Source organism: Electrophorus electricus, chromosome 13 (genome assembly GCF_041902795.1).
Source record: "Electrophorus electricus isolate QZ-2024a chromosome 13, ASM4190279v1, whole genome shotgun sequence".
Taxonomy (NCBI): domain Eukaryota; kingdom Metazoa; phylum Chordata; class Actinopteri; order Gymnotiformes; family Gymnotidae; genus Electrophorus; species Electrophorus electricus.
Window position 1 is genome coordinate 14,999,624 of NC_137509.1, and position 16,667 is coordinate 15,016,290.

The 16,667-nt window shown below is 36.1% G+C and overlaps 2 protein-coding genes across 2 annotated transcripts; both read right to left on the reverse strand.

Moving 5' to 3' along the window:
• Nucleotides 1-1,279: 1,279 nt before the first annotated feature.
• On the reverse strand, nt 1,280-4,590 carry LOC145643558 (uncharacterized; the record flags this gene model as incomplete). The annotated part of the gene is made up of 4 exons (XM_081695113.1): nt 1,280-3,190; nt 3,398-3,748; nt 3,861-4,117; nt 4,568-4,590. Coding segments are annotated over 4 exons (741 nt in total), but the record flags the coding sequence as incomplete, so codon positions are not given.
• Nucleotides 4,591-6,191: 1,601 nt separating this feature from the next.
• LOC145643547 (uncharacterized) lies at nt 6,192-15,882 on the reverse strand. Its single transcript, XM_081695077.1, has 7 exons — nt 15,590-15,882; nt 15,172-15,307; nt 8,694-8,763; nt 8,522-8,591; nt 8,015-8,271; nt 7,552-7,902; nt 6,192-7,344 (listed from the first exon to the last, which is right to left on the reverse strand). Exons 1-7 carry the CDS (start codon nt 15,880-15,882, stop codon nt 7,235-7,237), a joined length of 1,287 nt encoding a protein of 428 aa, XP_081551203.1. The 3' UTR covers nt 6,192-7,234.
• Between the last annotated feature and the right edge of the window lie 785 nt (nt 15,883-16,667).

The window sequence follows — 16,667 nt, forward strand, 5'->3', positions numbered from 1 at the left end:
TGTAACGAGGGGAGGCTTGGCAGGATGCAAAGAGGAGCTGTAATACATATAACATTTATTTTGAGACACAGAAGACAACGTAGCACTAAGGCTATTATGTGATCAAACACTGACAACATTCACGTTTACACAAAGGACTTATATACGCACACACTAACAACACAACAGGGAGCAGGTGTGAAACAAATGGGGGCGTGGCCACATGGATAAACACACACACACACACACACACACACACACACACACACACACAAACAAACACACACAGGGAGACATTTGGGAGGAGGGGCTATACCATGTCAGAGCCCCTCCCCAGCAGTGTGACTCCCGGTGTGCTAGCTTATCAGGCTCTACGGCCCCGAAACCCACACCAAATGTCATAGTTCACAGATTTGAAAAAAAAAAAAGATTCATAGTAAAACTGATAGTAAAACTGTTCATGTTCATGCATTTCCCAACTGCAGTAATAAGATAAAGAATGAAATAGGTCTTTATCTTCTTCCTTTATATCATCAGAAAACACTGAAAGTATGGTTCAAGGATCCAACACACTAGTCAGTACACTTCTTACTGCAAATGTCATATTATGTGCTGCTCGCTTACATTTTTGAAAACAACTACAATGATTCCATTGTGCATATGAGTAGCCAGAACTTTTATTATTTTGCTCTGAGGTGAAAAAACTGATTAATTATTTTCACTGTAAAAATAAGTCTCATGCTTGTCTCATACATACTTACATTCAAAAGTGTAATATATGTCATTCGAATACAGTGTTATAGGCCTATAGTCTTGTAAATTAAGTTTCCTTCCTGCTTGCCTTGTTTGGTGTTTATGTAAGTGTATTTTCATACTTTTTTTTTCCTAAATCAAAAGTAATAAAAAATGAATTCAATGACTAGGCTGTACTCTTTGAGATTTTTGGGTGTGGCAGGGTACTATCAGGAATTTTTCAGTGGTAGCAGCACCTCTTAACTAGGAGCAAAGGTTAAAGCGAAAGCAAATTAAATTATGCCAGTGTCAGTCATTAGCTATTCATGTGTCTAGAGGGGCACCCTTTTTTCCTGTTTACATTTGAAGTAATAGTTCTTTATATATATTTGTATGACAATCCAATATATGACAATAATGCAAAAACTAAAGAGCAGTACTGAAGTTCTTAAAATAGAAAAAAGAACCAAGTTGTTCATGTGTGCAGAGCAACCCACACCTGAAACAATATTGCACATATCATGATAAGTGATAAATGATAATAATTTTATACCAAATTTTTATTTAGAAACACAAAGTGGAAGTTTATATTTTTAAAATAAAATCACATGCAACTCATGTTTAATACACATCTTCACTTTAGTCCCATTTCCAAAGAGTATCTCCCCACACCTGGCCACAGCTCAGTTGTAAAAAGTGTGAAATGGGTTAGTTTCTAAAGGTGCATCCTTTAATCAAATGTGTTTTTGCAATAAGTGCAAAAACAATGAAGTCAAATACAGTTGTATTTATGGAGTTATTAACAGTCATTGCAGTCATTAAGAAGTAGTAAATTTTTTACAGACATAGTTCAGAAGTCTTAAGTTTGGCGGATTTTTACTATGTGATCTACTGTGATATGATTTCAAGGAGATTATGCAGATTACTCAGTGTAGTTGTTGGAAGTATACGTGCATATTGCTAAAAACACCATTATTCTATGTCAAGTTATTGTATCCTGTTGAATATCACATATGTTTGTTGTCAGCTTGAAGGGAAACTAAACCACAAACCTTCACCAAATAGGAGCAAGTGCAAAGGTTTAGAGAAAACATTCAGTAATCCTTTCCAATAATTATATGTATATGAAGCATGTATGTTCCTAGACTACAACAAGCTCAAAACTCAGTTTAACCATGTCCGATTGGATCAGTCATAAATGACTATGAAGTACTACTACATACCACAATAATAATTTGCAACATCTTACTGAAGAAAACAGTGAATGCAAAAAAGTCCCCAAAATAGAGAAGAAAATGACTTTTCAGCTAAATATTTAACAAGACGATTTTATTTCATATTATATTAATTGCATTATCTTTGGTCTCTTACAAGGGCAGGGAGTGCAATGTTTTCCTATGTGCACATAGAGTATTGAATTAAAGCCAAAATACTGCATATCAAAGATGACTTATCTGATGTTTGATGTGAATAGACGACAGATTCAAAACAACATGTGTATCATTGTCCAAATGTTTACAGACTGTTCTTTGTATTTTGAAACAAGAACAATTATGGAAGAATGAAAAAAATGTTTTGTAACTGATGTTATGAGTAGTTATAAGAGAAAATAATGCAAGTTACAGCAACATTGTAAAGCCATAGATGGGGTGAGTAATAAATGACGGAGTGATGAATTTAAGAATTTTTGTTTCTACAAATGTATATCATTGCTGTCTGATGAAAAACACCAAAAATCTCCACTTTTAGTCATTTTTATGTTTAGAATTTTTAGGTCTTCAGTATATGGAATGTGCGCATATATATGTCTCTCCTTAGCAGCAGTTAACAGAATAACCAGTGTAAAACTGAAAATCTATGTGACTCCTATGTCCATATTCTGCCAGTTGTGTCTATCAACATCACATATCATCTGCTGCAGTGCTATTTGAGAAAGTGGTGAGGAATTTCTTTTTTATCATGTTCATCCAACATTTAAGGTGAAAATTTACATTTAACCCTTTAGATTTATTTGTTTGAAAAGTACTATTTTTCTTTCTCAAATACTCAGTTATTTTGAAGGAGTATATGTATTTTTGTACAGTTATAATTTGAGCTTATAAAGTGGCAAACTAGCTAACACTAACGACGGTTTATACATTTTAAGAGTGCTCAGTTACCTTGGTTATTGAAAATTCAATAGCTTACTGTAGCAGCTATGGAATATTTGATAATGACCAAAGATGAAATGAGCTAGGAATGTTATTGCTAAACGCATGTTGCTCTTGTTGTTCTTAAGCATAGTCAAACTTTTGTTCTTCAAATACCTTTCAATACCTTAGAGGAAGTTCTTTTAGAAGATACATCACAAATGAAAGCATTCATTATGGTTAATAGAGTACAAGGTAATGAAGCAGGAAAATAATGAAAGTAAGCAGGACAACAGCTGATCTTGCAATGGAGAGAATGACCAACAGCTTCATCTGATTATAGCCATCTTCTGTACAAACACATACACAAATTATAAAATAAATATTTTATAATAACAATGTTTAAATACATTTAATAAAAAAATAAATAAATGAGTAATGATATGCCTTGCATTGTGCCACTCTCTATGTGGTTTGCTTTGAAGTACATACTGAATCAGTTTAATCAAAATTGTAACATATATTTAGAAGTTTTATCACTTAAGGAATTGGTTTACCTTTGAAGTCTAGTTTAGTTCCATTGCCAAAGATTATCTCTCCACATTCAGCCACAGCACAGTAGTAAGTTCCAGCATCAGAGAGACTGAGGTTCTTCTTGGGACGCATGTACATACACCTCTGTGTATAAGAGCCAGCCTCAGAGCTATTCTTACACTGACCACTCCTGTCTCCATGAGTGTAAATGATTCCTGGATGAGATTCTCCTGAGCCATGTCTGAACCAGTAGACACTGTGCTCTCCTGCACACCTCTTTGTGAGTACTGTGCACTTCAAAGTTGCATTACTGCCTGTCATGACAGGATTTAAAGCAGGATGTTGGAGAACATCGTAGTGACTGGCAGGTGCATCTAAAGAGAAAGTTATCTTGTGCTTATTGAGGGAGACAGTCTGATTTGTACAGTAAATTATTTCATGGCAAATTATGAAATGCATTTAGTATTTTAACAGACCAGCACCTACCTTTGAGCACTAAAACTGTGCAGTCCTCCAATCCAATATGTGAATAACATGAAACAGCACAGTAGTATGTTGCAGAGTCAGATGTTTCTGCATCGGAGATACTCAGAGTAAAGTTGTTTCCTTTTCTTACAGCATTATGGCGTCCAGTCTTGTTAAAATGTTTGTAATACAAAACTGGTTCAGAGTGATATGCAGAGGCAATAAGAAGAGGCTTTTCTCCTGGAGTGTGTTTGAACCATGCAGTCGTTGAAGCAAGACTGGATGAAAATGAGCAAGTCAGATGAATATTTTCACCAAACTTAACAAACTTCAACCCATCTATCTGAATATTTACCTCCTTTGAGGTATTGCCTGAAAATAAAGTGAAAAATGAAACTCCATTAATATAAAAAAAAATTGGAGTGTTTTATGGATTAGTACAGCAAATATAGTTGCTGGAATATACTTTAAACGAATGTAAACAAAATAAACTTACTTAGTTATACACAAAGATTATACACTTCCTAAAGTTGTTAAAAAGAAGGACATTATATAAAATCGAATCATCAGCAAACTCCTCAAGTAATGTATCCCCTGGGGTAAATAAATAAATAAATAAATAAATAAATAAATAAATAAATAAAATAAAATCAGTTACACTATTTACATATTTAGTAATGAAACTTTAACACAATCTTATTGTACCAGAATAAAAATGATTCACTTACAGATTTTGAAGAACAGGAGTAAAGTTTTGTAGGTATAATTAAAGAATGCATGATTCTCTAGATGAAACTCCTACCACAACAGCTTTAAAACTCTGTGCTGACAGCTGATTGGCTACCATAACAGAAGACTGAATTAGGCCCCACCCACTAATATGAATGGGTTAAATTCCCCAACCAAAGGAGTAGTACCACATTAAGACTATTAATGTCTTTTAAAACCCATAAAACTGAAATGACATAATTGAAAATTAATTAACCAAACTGAAAGATAATATTGTGATTTTTATTTGTACAAAACTGTATTTTTACTTCATCCTAAAAGGATGAAAAGATGATAGTTGTGAAATAGAGCTGCGGTCAACTACAAATGTAATACTCATCTTGCAGTGTGCAAAGCACAGTAATCTTAACACAAAATCAGTTTCCAAACCTTAAGAAAGTAGTAGTAAAGCCTTCAACAGTGTATTGCATTTTAGTATAGTTACACAATTTCAAAGTGACATCGGTGTTTATTGATATTGTTCCTGTCTCTTTGTTAAATAAATCTGTTATGTTTGCACATGCCCAATCATATCTGTCTGCACAGACATTACATATACATTATTAAATGTACTGTAAATACCACTATTATTATATGAATCCATGACTTTGACATTTTCAATATATAAATAAATATTATTTTAGAAATTTCCTTTGCATACAGAACATCATACTTGAATACTCACTGGGTGCAGAACCAAGTAACACATAAGGTGCCACCGTGCTGGAATGATGTGATAATGGGTTCGATGACAACATTTAAGCAATATTATGAGAGGGGGCACTGTTATACTGAATATCTGCACAGCTGGGATTCAGTCCAAGTTAAAAATGACATTCAGTGTAATAGCATGAATTCACACTTTATTTATTTAATAATTTATATGGCTCTGCCAAAACAGATAGTTCTGCAACTGGGTTGGGAGTGGACCTGGCCACAGCTCAGTAGTAAAAAGTGTGAAATGGGTTAGTTTCTAAAGGTGCATCCTTTAATCAAATGTGTTTTTGCAATAAGTGCAAAAACAATGAAGTCAAATACAGTTGTATTTATGGAGTTATTAACAGTCATTGCAGTCATTAAGAAGCAGTAAATTTTTTACAGACATAGTTCAGAAGTCTTAAGTTTGGCAGATTTTTGCTATGTGATCTACTGTGATATGATTTAAAGGAGATTATGCAGATTACTCAGTGTAGTTGTCGGAAGTATACGTGCATATTGCTAAAAACACCATTATTCTATGTCAAGTTATTGTATCCTGTTGAATATCACATACGTTTGTTGTCAGCTTGAAGGGAAACTAAACCACAAACCTTCACCAAATAGGAGCAAGTGCAAAGGTTTAGAGAAAACATTCAGTAATCCTTTCCAATAATTATATGTATATGAAGCATGTATGTTCCTAGACTACACCAAGCTCAAAACTCAGTTTAACCATGTCCGATTGGATCAGTCATGAATGAGTGTGAAGTACTAATACATACCACAATAATAATTTGCAACATCTTACTGAAGAAAACAGTGAATGCAAAAAAGTCCCCAAAATAGAGAAGAAAATGACTTTTCAGCTAAATATTTAACAAGACGATTTTATTTCATATTATATTAATTGCATTATCTTTGGTCTCTTACAAGGGCAGGGAGTGCAATGTTTTCCTATGTGCACATAGAGTATTGAATTAAAGCCAAAATACTGCATATCATAGATGACTTATCTGATGTTTGATGTGAATAGACGACAGATTCAAAACAACATGTGTATCATTGTCCAAATGTTTACAGACTGTTCTTTGTATTTTGAAACAAGAACAATTATGGAAGAATGAAAAAAATGTTTTGTAACTGATGTTATGAGTAGTTATAAGAGAAAATAATGCAAGTTACAGCAACATTGTAAAGCCATAGATGGGGTGAGTAATAAATGACGGAGTAATGAATTTAAGAATTTTTGTTTCTACAAATGTATATCATTGCTGTCTGATGAAAAACACCAAAAATCTCCACTTTTAGTCATTTTTATGTTTAGAATTTTTAGGTCTTCAGTATATGGAATGTGCGCATATATATGTCTCTCCTTAGCAGCAGTTAACAGAATAACCAGTGTAAAACTGAAAATCTATGTGACTCCTATGTCCATATTCTGCCAGATGTGTCTATCAACATCACATATCATCTGCTGCAGTGCTATTTGAGAAAGTGGTGAGGAATTTCTTTTTTATCATGTTCATCCAACATTTAAGGTGAAAATTTACATTTAACCCTTTAGATTTATTTGTTTGAAAAGTACTATTTTGCTTTCTCAAATACTCAGTTATTTTGAAGGAGTATGTGTATTTTTGTACAGTTAGAATTTGAGCTTATAAAGTGGCAAACTAGCTAACACTAACGACTGTTTATACATTTTAAGAGTGCTCAGTTACCTTGGTTATTGAAAATTCAATAGCTTACTGTAGCAGCTATGGAATATTTGATAATGACCAAAGATGAAATGAGCTAGGAATGTTATTGCTAAACGCATGTTGCTCTTGTTGTTCTTAAGCATAGTCAAACTTTTGTTCTTCAAATACCTTTCAATAACTTAGAGGAAGTTCTTTTAGAAGATACATCACAAATGAAAGCATTCATTATGGTTAATGGAGTACAAGGTAACGAAGCAGGAAAATAATGAAAGTAAGCAGGACAACAGCTGATCTTGCAATGGAGAGAATGACCAACAGCTTCATCTGATTATAGCCATCTTCTGTACAAACACATACACAAATTATAAAATAAATATTTTATAATAACAATGTTTAAATACATTTAATAATAAAATAAATAAATGAGTAATGATATGCCTTGCATTGTGCCACTCTCTATGTGGTTTGCTTTGAAGTACATACTGAATCAGTTTAATCAAAATTGTAACATATATTTAGAAGTTTTATCACTTAAGGAATTGGTTTACCTTTGAAGTCTAATTTAGTTCCATTGCCAAAGATTACCTCTCCACATTCAGCCACAGCACAGTAGTAAGTTCCAGCATCAGAGAGACTGAGGTTCTTCTTGGGAAGCATGTACACACACCTCTGTGTATAAGAGCCAGCCTCAGAGCTATTCTTACACTGACCACTCCTGTCTCCATGAGTGTAAATGATTCCTGGATGAGATTCTCCTGAGCCATGTCTGAACCAGTAGACACTGTGCTCTCCTGCACACCTCTTTGTGAGTACTGTGCACTTCAAAGTTGCATTACTACCTGTCATGACAGGATTTAAAACAGGATGTTGGAGAACATCGTAGTGACTGGCAGGTGCATCTAAAGAGAAAGTTATCTTGTGCTTATTGAGGGAGACAGTCTGATTTGTACAGTAAATTATTTCATGGCAAATTATGAAATGCATTTAGTATTTTAACAGACCAGCACCTACCTTTGAGCACTAAAACTGTGCAGTCCTCCAATCCAATATGTGAATAATATGAAACAGCACAGTAGTATGTTGCAGAGTCAGATGTTTCTGCATCGGAGATACTCAGAGTAAAGTTGTTTCCTTTTCTTACAGCATTATGGCGTCCAGTCTTGTTAAAATGTTTGTAATACAAAACTGGTTCAGAGTGATATGCAGAGGCAATAAGAAGAGGCTTTTCTCCTGGAGTGTGTTTGAACCATGCAGTCGTTGAAGCAAGACTGGATGAAAATGAGCAAGTCAGATGAATATTTTCACCAAACTTAACAAACTTCAGCCCATTTATTTGAATATTTACCTCCTTTGAGGTATTGCCTGAAAAAAAAGTGAAAAGTGAATATAAAATATTGATATAAAAAAAAATTGGAATGTTTTATGGATTAGTACAGCAAATATAGTTGCTGGAATATACTGTAAACTAATGTAAACAAAATAAACTTATTTAGTTATACACTAAAGATTATACAGTACCTAAAGTTATTAAAAAGAAGGAAATTATATGAAATCGAATCATCAGCAAACTCCTCAAGTAATGTATCCCCTGGGGTAAAAAAATAAAATAAAATCAGTTACACTATTTACATATTTAGTAATGAAACTGTAACACAATCTTATTGTACCAGAATAAAAATGATTCACTTACAGATTTTGAAGAACAGGAATAAAGTTTTGTAGGTATAATTAAAGAATGCATGATTCTCTAGATGAAACTCCTACCACAACAGCTTTAAAACTCTGTGCTGACAGCTGATTGGCTACCATAACAGAAGACTGATTTAGGCCCCACCCACTAATTTGAATGGGTTAAATTCCCCAACCAAAGGAATAGTACCACATTAAGACTATTAATGTCTTTTTAAACCCATAAAACTGAAATGACATAATTGAAAATTAATTAACCAAACTGAAAGATAATATTTTGATTTTTATTTGTACAAAACTGTATTTTTACTTCATCCTAAAAGGATGAAAAGATGGTAGTTGTGAAATAGAGCTGCAGTCAACTACAAATGTAATACTCATCTGGCCCGGCTGGGAATTATTTTTTTGCTGGATCTCAATGTGAGGGGCACTCATATGGCACTACCTGCCAAACCAAAAACCCAAGTGATTAAATATATTTTCATGGGGCTCAAAGATCCATGGAACACACCTACTAGTATCACTTTGCATTGCCTATATATTTGTTCTAACCATCCCAAAGGTGACATCCCATGCATCAACCTGGTAAACTATCATTCTCAGTAAAGGATACTCTGTGCCATACATGTATTCAAAGGGGCAAGGAGCCCTTAGTTGCCTCCTAGCCACCTCTCTTGAGCCCTACAGATGTTAGCAATTAGTCATAACAAGTCTTAATGCAGAGTCAGTGAGAACTCTTCTTTTTTCATTACAAAAGGTTCTAAAATATTTACTATATTGACTATATATGGGAAAAATACAAGAGCATATCCTGCATTGTCTCATATTGCACTGATTTTACAGCTCTTTTCTTCAGCTCTAGAGTTCTTTGCTTCAGAGCTACATTTTCCTTCCTTATACAAATAAGAGCAACTCAAACAGATGGGAGGCGCCCTACTACTATACTTGTATTACTAATATTGTATAGGATCCTTTCTGATGTGGCCTTTTAAAGTTGACAGACTTTATCTTTTTTTGATGTTGTTGATATTCTGGAATCTTTGGGCTATTTGTGCATGGGGGTCTCAAAGTATATTGAATTATTGCAGCCAAAGACAACACTCCTTTTTGTCAATTAGCATCGAATACAGTTCAATTTCTTGAGTTGTTGTCCACCATCTACATGACATGGGTAATGTTTATGTTCTGAAGACAGCAGGTGAGGCAGAACAATTTGTGAAGTTGAATTCCTTGAGTTTGTAAAAAAAAAAAAAGTTTACTAACTATAATCCCATTTACATGACATTTATCCAAAGCATCGTACAATTATGACTTGAGCAATTGAGGGCTACAGGCCTTGCTCAAGGGCCCAACAGTGGTGGGACTTGAACCAGCAACCACTGAGCTACCACTTCCCGCAAGATGGACTACAAGATAGAAACTACGTTTTCGCTGTATTTATGTGTATGACATTTTCATACACTGCTGCTGGTGCTTAGCCTTTAAGGACAGGCTAAGCAAAGCAATTCAAGAGACAGGAAAAAAGTCGGTTGATATAGTACCTGTTTAGCCCCAAAAATGGTCTCCTTTTGAAGTTTTAACTGGAAGGACCTTCCCCACCCCATGGGTCATGGGCCAGCCTGGCACAATGCATACAGGAGACATAATCATGTCAGAATACATTGCAATTCTGATTGAAAAACTGACCTGTTTCAACCTAATCTTGCCTTTTCTCTTGCTATTCCAGCAGTACAACCTACACAAAAGTTCAAAGATGGTGACAGAGTTGTAATTAAATGTCTGCTTCCTAGGAAACTAGAAGAGAATAGCTATGGACCACCTGTAATTTTCATTGCAGTAACCAGAACTACTGTATTAACAGATTCTCAGCCACAATGGATTCATGATAGTAATATTAAAGGGGTCACTCGACGGAGCTCACAAATATGACCCCATCCTGATAGGAGCTGCTCCACCAATCTTACCTGGATCAGGAGAACAGCTTGGACTAATGAATTGAAGGAGTGCCATTTATGTCACAAAATAATATTATCCTCCTATGTCAATAAATTTGTGTAGCCTTTATAGTGCCTTAGAGGTAAATACTGTCTCTGTTAATCATTCAGTTTTATTACCTAATATCCTGAGGATGACAACACTACAAACTTATTCAAGAATATGTTTTTCATTTTTATTTGAATGTAACTTTTTTCATGAATAACTTTTCATGTTTGTTTTGTAAATGTTTCATACCCTGAGATAGAAGTCCATTCTATCACATGAAAAATTTGGGTAGGTCAGGATTTTCCCCAAACTCATCTAGCCTAGAGTGTGGTTTTTCACCTGACCCTTCAGAGTACTTTATTCCCTATTGTTATTTTGTTGTAATACAAGATAGCATTGTATGAATAAAATCCTCTCTTATATGAATAAAAACACTTCTGTAAGAGAAAAACAAACTCATAGACTAAACATCTTTCTGTTAAATAGTATGTAAAGCCTTATGTACTTGCTGTCCTGGGGGGGGGGAAATGCTCCTTTTTACTTAATACCATCGGTCAGTTTATTTAAACTCACTATACTCTAAACCAAATGTGAACTATTGCCTCCACAAGTATACATTACATTCCTGTTCCATATTCTCTTGCCTTCTCTGTGTTTTGATCTCTGCCCTCTGCCTAGCCCTTTTTTGCACCTCTGCTGGTTTTTGATCTGTGCCTTGCCTGGTTTTGACCCTGTGTATGTCTTCTTGAAATATCCATTTGTTTTGCCCCTATTATTAAATGTTGCAAATGGATTCCACTCAGTCTTTGAGACTCACTCATTACGCAATGACACTTACTGTGTATATACTCTCTCCATCCTCAATAAGCTTCTTGCCCAACACTTGCCACCTGTGTCTTGATTCAGAGTCAGTGTTCACTGCAAATCTATGTGATTGCAGGATGATAAGATGGTCTCCTGCTTACAGACAAAGGGTATCCCTAATTGCCCTATGTAATGACACGCAAGGTACCACGTACCTTGTCCCTGAACCTGGACCACAGTCATGCTAAAACCTTTCCCATTGGAGGACTAGAGCAAGGGTCAAGATGACCATAGGGATCTTCAAGGTCAGGTTCCTGGTCTTGTGTGGGCTCAGGGTCACCTCAGAGAGGGCATGTGAAGTTATAATAATATGTGTGGTTTTGCTCAACAATGCCACCACCAAAGGAGAGAGGCATCCTGCCCATACCCCAAATAGATGCTGAAGAGGAACATCACTTCCTTGTAGCTGACCACAGAAATGGCAGAATTGTCAGAGGCATGATTTGCAATAACCATTTCTGTGATTAACTATAATACCCCTGTGCTTTCAAGCATCTGCCCTTTAATAAGTATTTATTTTTAAGACTATTTTATTTCAGTTTCATGCTTTCTTTATTTCCTTTAAATACAAATTACACACGATTGTAGAATTTCCTTTTAATTACTCTTGAGTAAGATAACATTATGGCCAGTCACATTCTGTTAGAGGATAGTCACAAACATGTTATCATGGCAATTCAAATGAAATGCCATCCTTTGTGTTACATATGTACCTCTGGAGGCCTCATTGTATCATCCTGCACAGCTGAGATGATTTCTTCATCCTGAAACAATGATTATTGGTCCGATGAGATCTATGGACATTTAGGTCAGTACAACTGCAGGAGGCTCAGTCACTGCCACAACATCCATCACTGTATGTTCAGACACTTAGTAGAGGGACCATTCCATAGTTTATGTGCTGTGAAGTGCTGTGAACTTACCTTGAACATAGGCACAGGGGATTTGTGGCTCTAAAGGGCTTCAGTTACAGGCAGGCCACCATTCACTGCCTGTGTGAAAGGTGGTCTCCTGCAGCCCCTTTCCTGTTTTGGGGGCCTCAGCCTTCTACCTATTAGCTATAGAGCCAGAATCAAATATACACCATGGAAAATTAGGTTACAATTAACGACATTAGTAGTTAATACTACTCATACTAATTGGAATTATGTTTTCATATTTCATTTGTATTTGAGGCCATGTGTTTGATTCCACTTGGATTACATATAAATCAAGTAAATCATGTAAAGAAAAATCAGCATGTGTAAAATTGAGACAAATATTACAACCAATATATTAAATATTTTTGGCCTATCCTTCTGTTAAATATTAAATTAATAGGCTGTTACAAAATGTTTTTAAAAAGTAATTATAACATGTGCCATGCTAAAGGAACAGTCCTTTACAAATGCTGTTGTATTGCTTTTGAGTTTAAATGTACACTACAAGTCAAAGGTTTGGATACACCTACTCTCTGTTTATTTTTACTATTTCCACATTAAAAAAAACAAAAAAAAACACAGACTATAACAGACCAATAAAATAACACATATGTGATTATGCTGCAATAAATTAATAATAACTTTCCTATATCTTAGATTCTTCAAAGTAACTATCATATACTTTGATGATAGCTTTGCACACACTTGGTATGCTCTTACGAGCTTCATGAAGCAGACACACAGACATATGTGAGAATGAAAACATTCTCACATATACAGAGCACTTGTAGGGTGAAGAACTAAAGTTCTGAAAGAAAACAATTTGCTGAGGGTGTATCTAAAATTTTGTGTTAGTGTGTATGTTTTGAAAATGAATTCATATATAGGCTAACACCTTTCCCAAATTATATTTATATTAGAAACAAATGTAAGTGTAATCCATTAGATTAAAGTACTATTACTATTACTATTAAAACATTTATTGTGTCAGGTGTGTCCAAACATTTGACTGGTACTGTATGCTCATAGTCTGCATATGCTCTATTCTTTTTTTTTTATCTTTAAAGGCCATGGTGAATCCTCTTATTGGTGTGCCATTGAGGACAGCTTTTTATAATTAACTGAGATGCACTTTTGTTAGGATCAAGCAACTAAGTACTGACTGATCTTCAGCTGAGCAGAAACCAAAAACTCTGTATATAACATGCTGAAATAAGTCAACTTGGAGTTCAAGGTTGTTTAAAATTTGCTAAACAAGCTTTGTGAAATACCCCATACTCATACCCGTTCATAATCTGCACATACAATCATGATTATTTCCACTTCCAATGCCCTAAAATACATTTTGACATTTTTTTCATTCACATCTGTTATGAATCCTGTTTTCAGCCCATCATAGATTTCTGAATGCTCAGAATAGTTTACTGATAAATGCACTTTCCTGTGAACTCTGTTCTATGTTTGCATGAAAACAATCACCACAATCTAGATGGTGTAGATATGGTGCAGTACATAGGCTACTGTGGATTCTGACCACATCACAGATAAACGTTAACAGCCAGAAAGACCCTTGACAGGAAGGGAAACTGTTTAAACCTGTTAATACCTATAGCATTTAACTTTCATCTCAACTTTTAACTTATGTACAACCAAGACCTCTTCAATAACACATTGCTATGCATTATACACAATCATCTTAATTTTATTACAAATACATTTTAACACAGTACAAAGCTTCATGTTAATAAAATGTCCTTGTGTCACAATACATATGAGTAAAAAAATCAATATGCAGAAAGTGAACACTAATGATATAAAATATATTTTATAGCAAAGTTAACATTTAAATGCTTGGTTTTGTCTAGCAGGCCTTCACTGAATGCTTCAGGTGGTAAATTATCACTGATGTTCTCAGTTCCAACACAATGCAACTATCTGTGTGCTGCTTTCCCTGTTAGTATTCGCTTGTCTGATTCCGCTCTCTTTCCTCATCAGGTGTTCTCCCATCGCTTCTGTTTAAGTTTTTCTTCCCCTTTTTATATATGCTAGCGTTGTCTGGTTTTCCTTTTGAGTTCTGATTACCTGTGTCATTTGTCTTGGTTATTATTTGTTTTTCTTGCATTGTCCAGTTCTGTATACTCCCCACTAGTCCTAGTTTCATTCCTAATCTTTTTACTCCTTTAGTCTTTCCTATGTGTTTTTGTCCTTTCTGCCTAATTCTTGCCCTCAATATGTTAGCTGTCTGTTATTTGTTCTGTTCTGTGTTGTTAGTTTGTTTCTGTTATCCAACAGACTATTTATTTATTCTATTCGATCAGTCCCATTCCTTATGGCATCCTCAGTTAGTTCTGTTCCTTATCACATCCAAGGCGCCAGCACTTCACAAGTGTGTTCGCTCATCACCTCCCACACTTTACAGAATGACCAACCTACTAAGAACACAGTGAATGCGCACCTCTCCAGTCAGTGGTCACCTTGCTGTGAAGAAAAGTTCTCTCAGCAAGACCACACTGGGCAGATTAACTCCACTGGCACTGTGGGGACAAGGGCTTCTCAACGTAAGTCCAAGAAGTCTGCAAAGGATAAGCAAACATCAGACACGAAGGTAGTCGAGACTCCTGGTAAGTGCTCACACCCTACGGATCACAAAGCAAGCATCAGGGATTCGCAGCTTGTAGGGCAGGACCTAGAAGGACTAGGAAAGGCGGTTACTGCAGAAGTCCAGTTCCTGTTCGCAGTGTAAGAGGCACTGCCCGTCCTGATCTGGTTCCTGTTCCTGGCATAGTGGATGCCTCTGCCCATCCTGGTCCTGTTTCTGGCATAGTGGAAGCCACTGCCTAGCCAGGTCCTGGCATAGAGACAACACCCAGCCATGTCTCAGCCTGTTCTTTTTTCCTGTGCCAGGTCTGTTCCTGTAGCTGCACCTCTGGACCTCTTGGACCCACCTTTTAAACGTCGTGGCCATGCCCCTGGTCCTGTCACTGAACCACACCTCCAGATCTCCCAAAAGCACCTGCTGACCCCGGCAAGGAATTCCCCAGCAAGACTTTGGACCCTGGCCTTAAGGCTCAGGCCTTGTTGGGCATGCTTGTGAATGCTCATGTCCTGTACTCCTTTGGTGCCCACTCACCATGGCATTTCTGTGACTGCATGTAACGGACATCCAGTGTCTCCTGTGTCTGTGTTCCTTGGCTCTTCTGGGACTGACCCAGCATTGACATCAAAGACTTGCTTACCTGCTGCAAAGCCAGTCCCAATGTCTGCTGTTTGAGTTCCCCCAGCTCCTGCTTTGCCTGCTCCTTTTCCTGCTGTTGTCCTTGTTCCTGTCCAAGTGTCTATACCTGTTTGTGTGAATATGGTAAAACCCGTTAACTTGCCTTGTGGCATTAGTGTTCCCTTACCAGTTCCAGTACCTGTACCCATGCTTGTTGTGTATTTTGTTCCTGTGTCTTTATCAGTTGTACTTAGTATAATCTCCTCTGTCTTTGCTTCTGCCCCTGTACCCTCTACCCCTCATCATGTCCCGTGTTCAGCTCCTGCTTCTGACTGGTCTGTTCCTTTGTCTCATCTGGGTTCTGTTCCTGCTCCTGAATTCTTCTCTGTCTCCATGAGTGTAAATTAATCCTGTATGAGATTCTGCTGAGCCATGTCTGAAACAGTAGACACTGTGTTCTTCTGCACACCTCTTTGTGAGTACTGTGCACTTCAAAGTTGCATGACAGAATTTAATATAGGATGCTGGTAAACAGCATAGGGACTGACTGGTGCATCTACAGAGGGAAAGTCTGTTATTTTCTTTCATGTACCAAATCATTTTTATGCTCTCAGTAATTATATCAGGTTATTATTGCCAGATTATTATTGCAATGTGAAGTTCATGACAAGTTATTATTATGATCGCAATATTAATACATATGATACATTTCTGAACCTACCTTTGAGCACTAAAACTTTGCAGTTCTCCAATCCAGCATATGAATAATATGAAACAGCACAGTAGTATGTTGCAGAGTCAGATGGTTCTCCATTGGATATACTTGGAGTAAAGATGGATCCTTTTCTTATATAATTATGCCATCCATTCTTGTTAAAATATATGTGATACAAAACTGGTTCAGAGTGGTATGCAGAGGCAATGAGAAGAGGCTTTTCTCCTGGAGTGTGTTTGAACCATGCAGTCCCTGAAACGAGATTAGATAAAAATGAGC

Coding starts and splice junctions, on each gene's coding strand:
- LOC145643547 (XM_081695077.1), bottom strand. CDS start 15,882: ATGGGTACAGGTACTGGAACTGGTAAGGGAACACTAATGCCACAAGGC. Junction 8,764..15,171: donor ACAGGAACTGGACTTCTGCA/GTAACCGCCTTT, acceptor CTGTTGTGGTAG/GAGTTTCATCTAGAGAATCA. Junction 8,272..8,521: donor CTTCTTTTTAATAACTTTAG/GTACTGTATAAT, acceptor ATTTTCATCCAG/TCTTGCTTCAACGACTGCAT.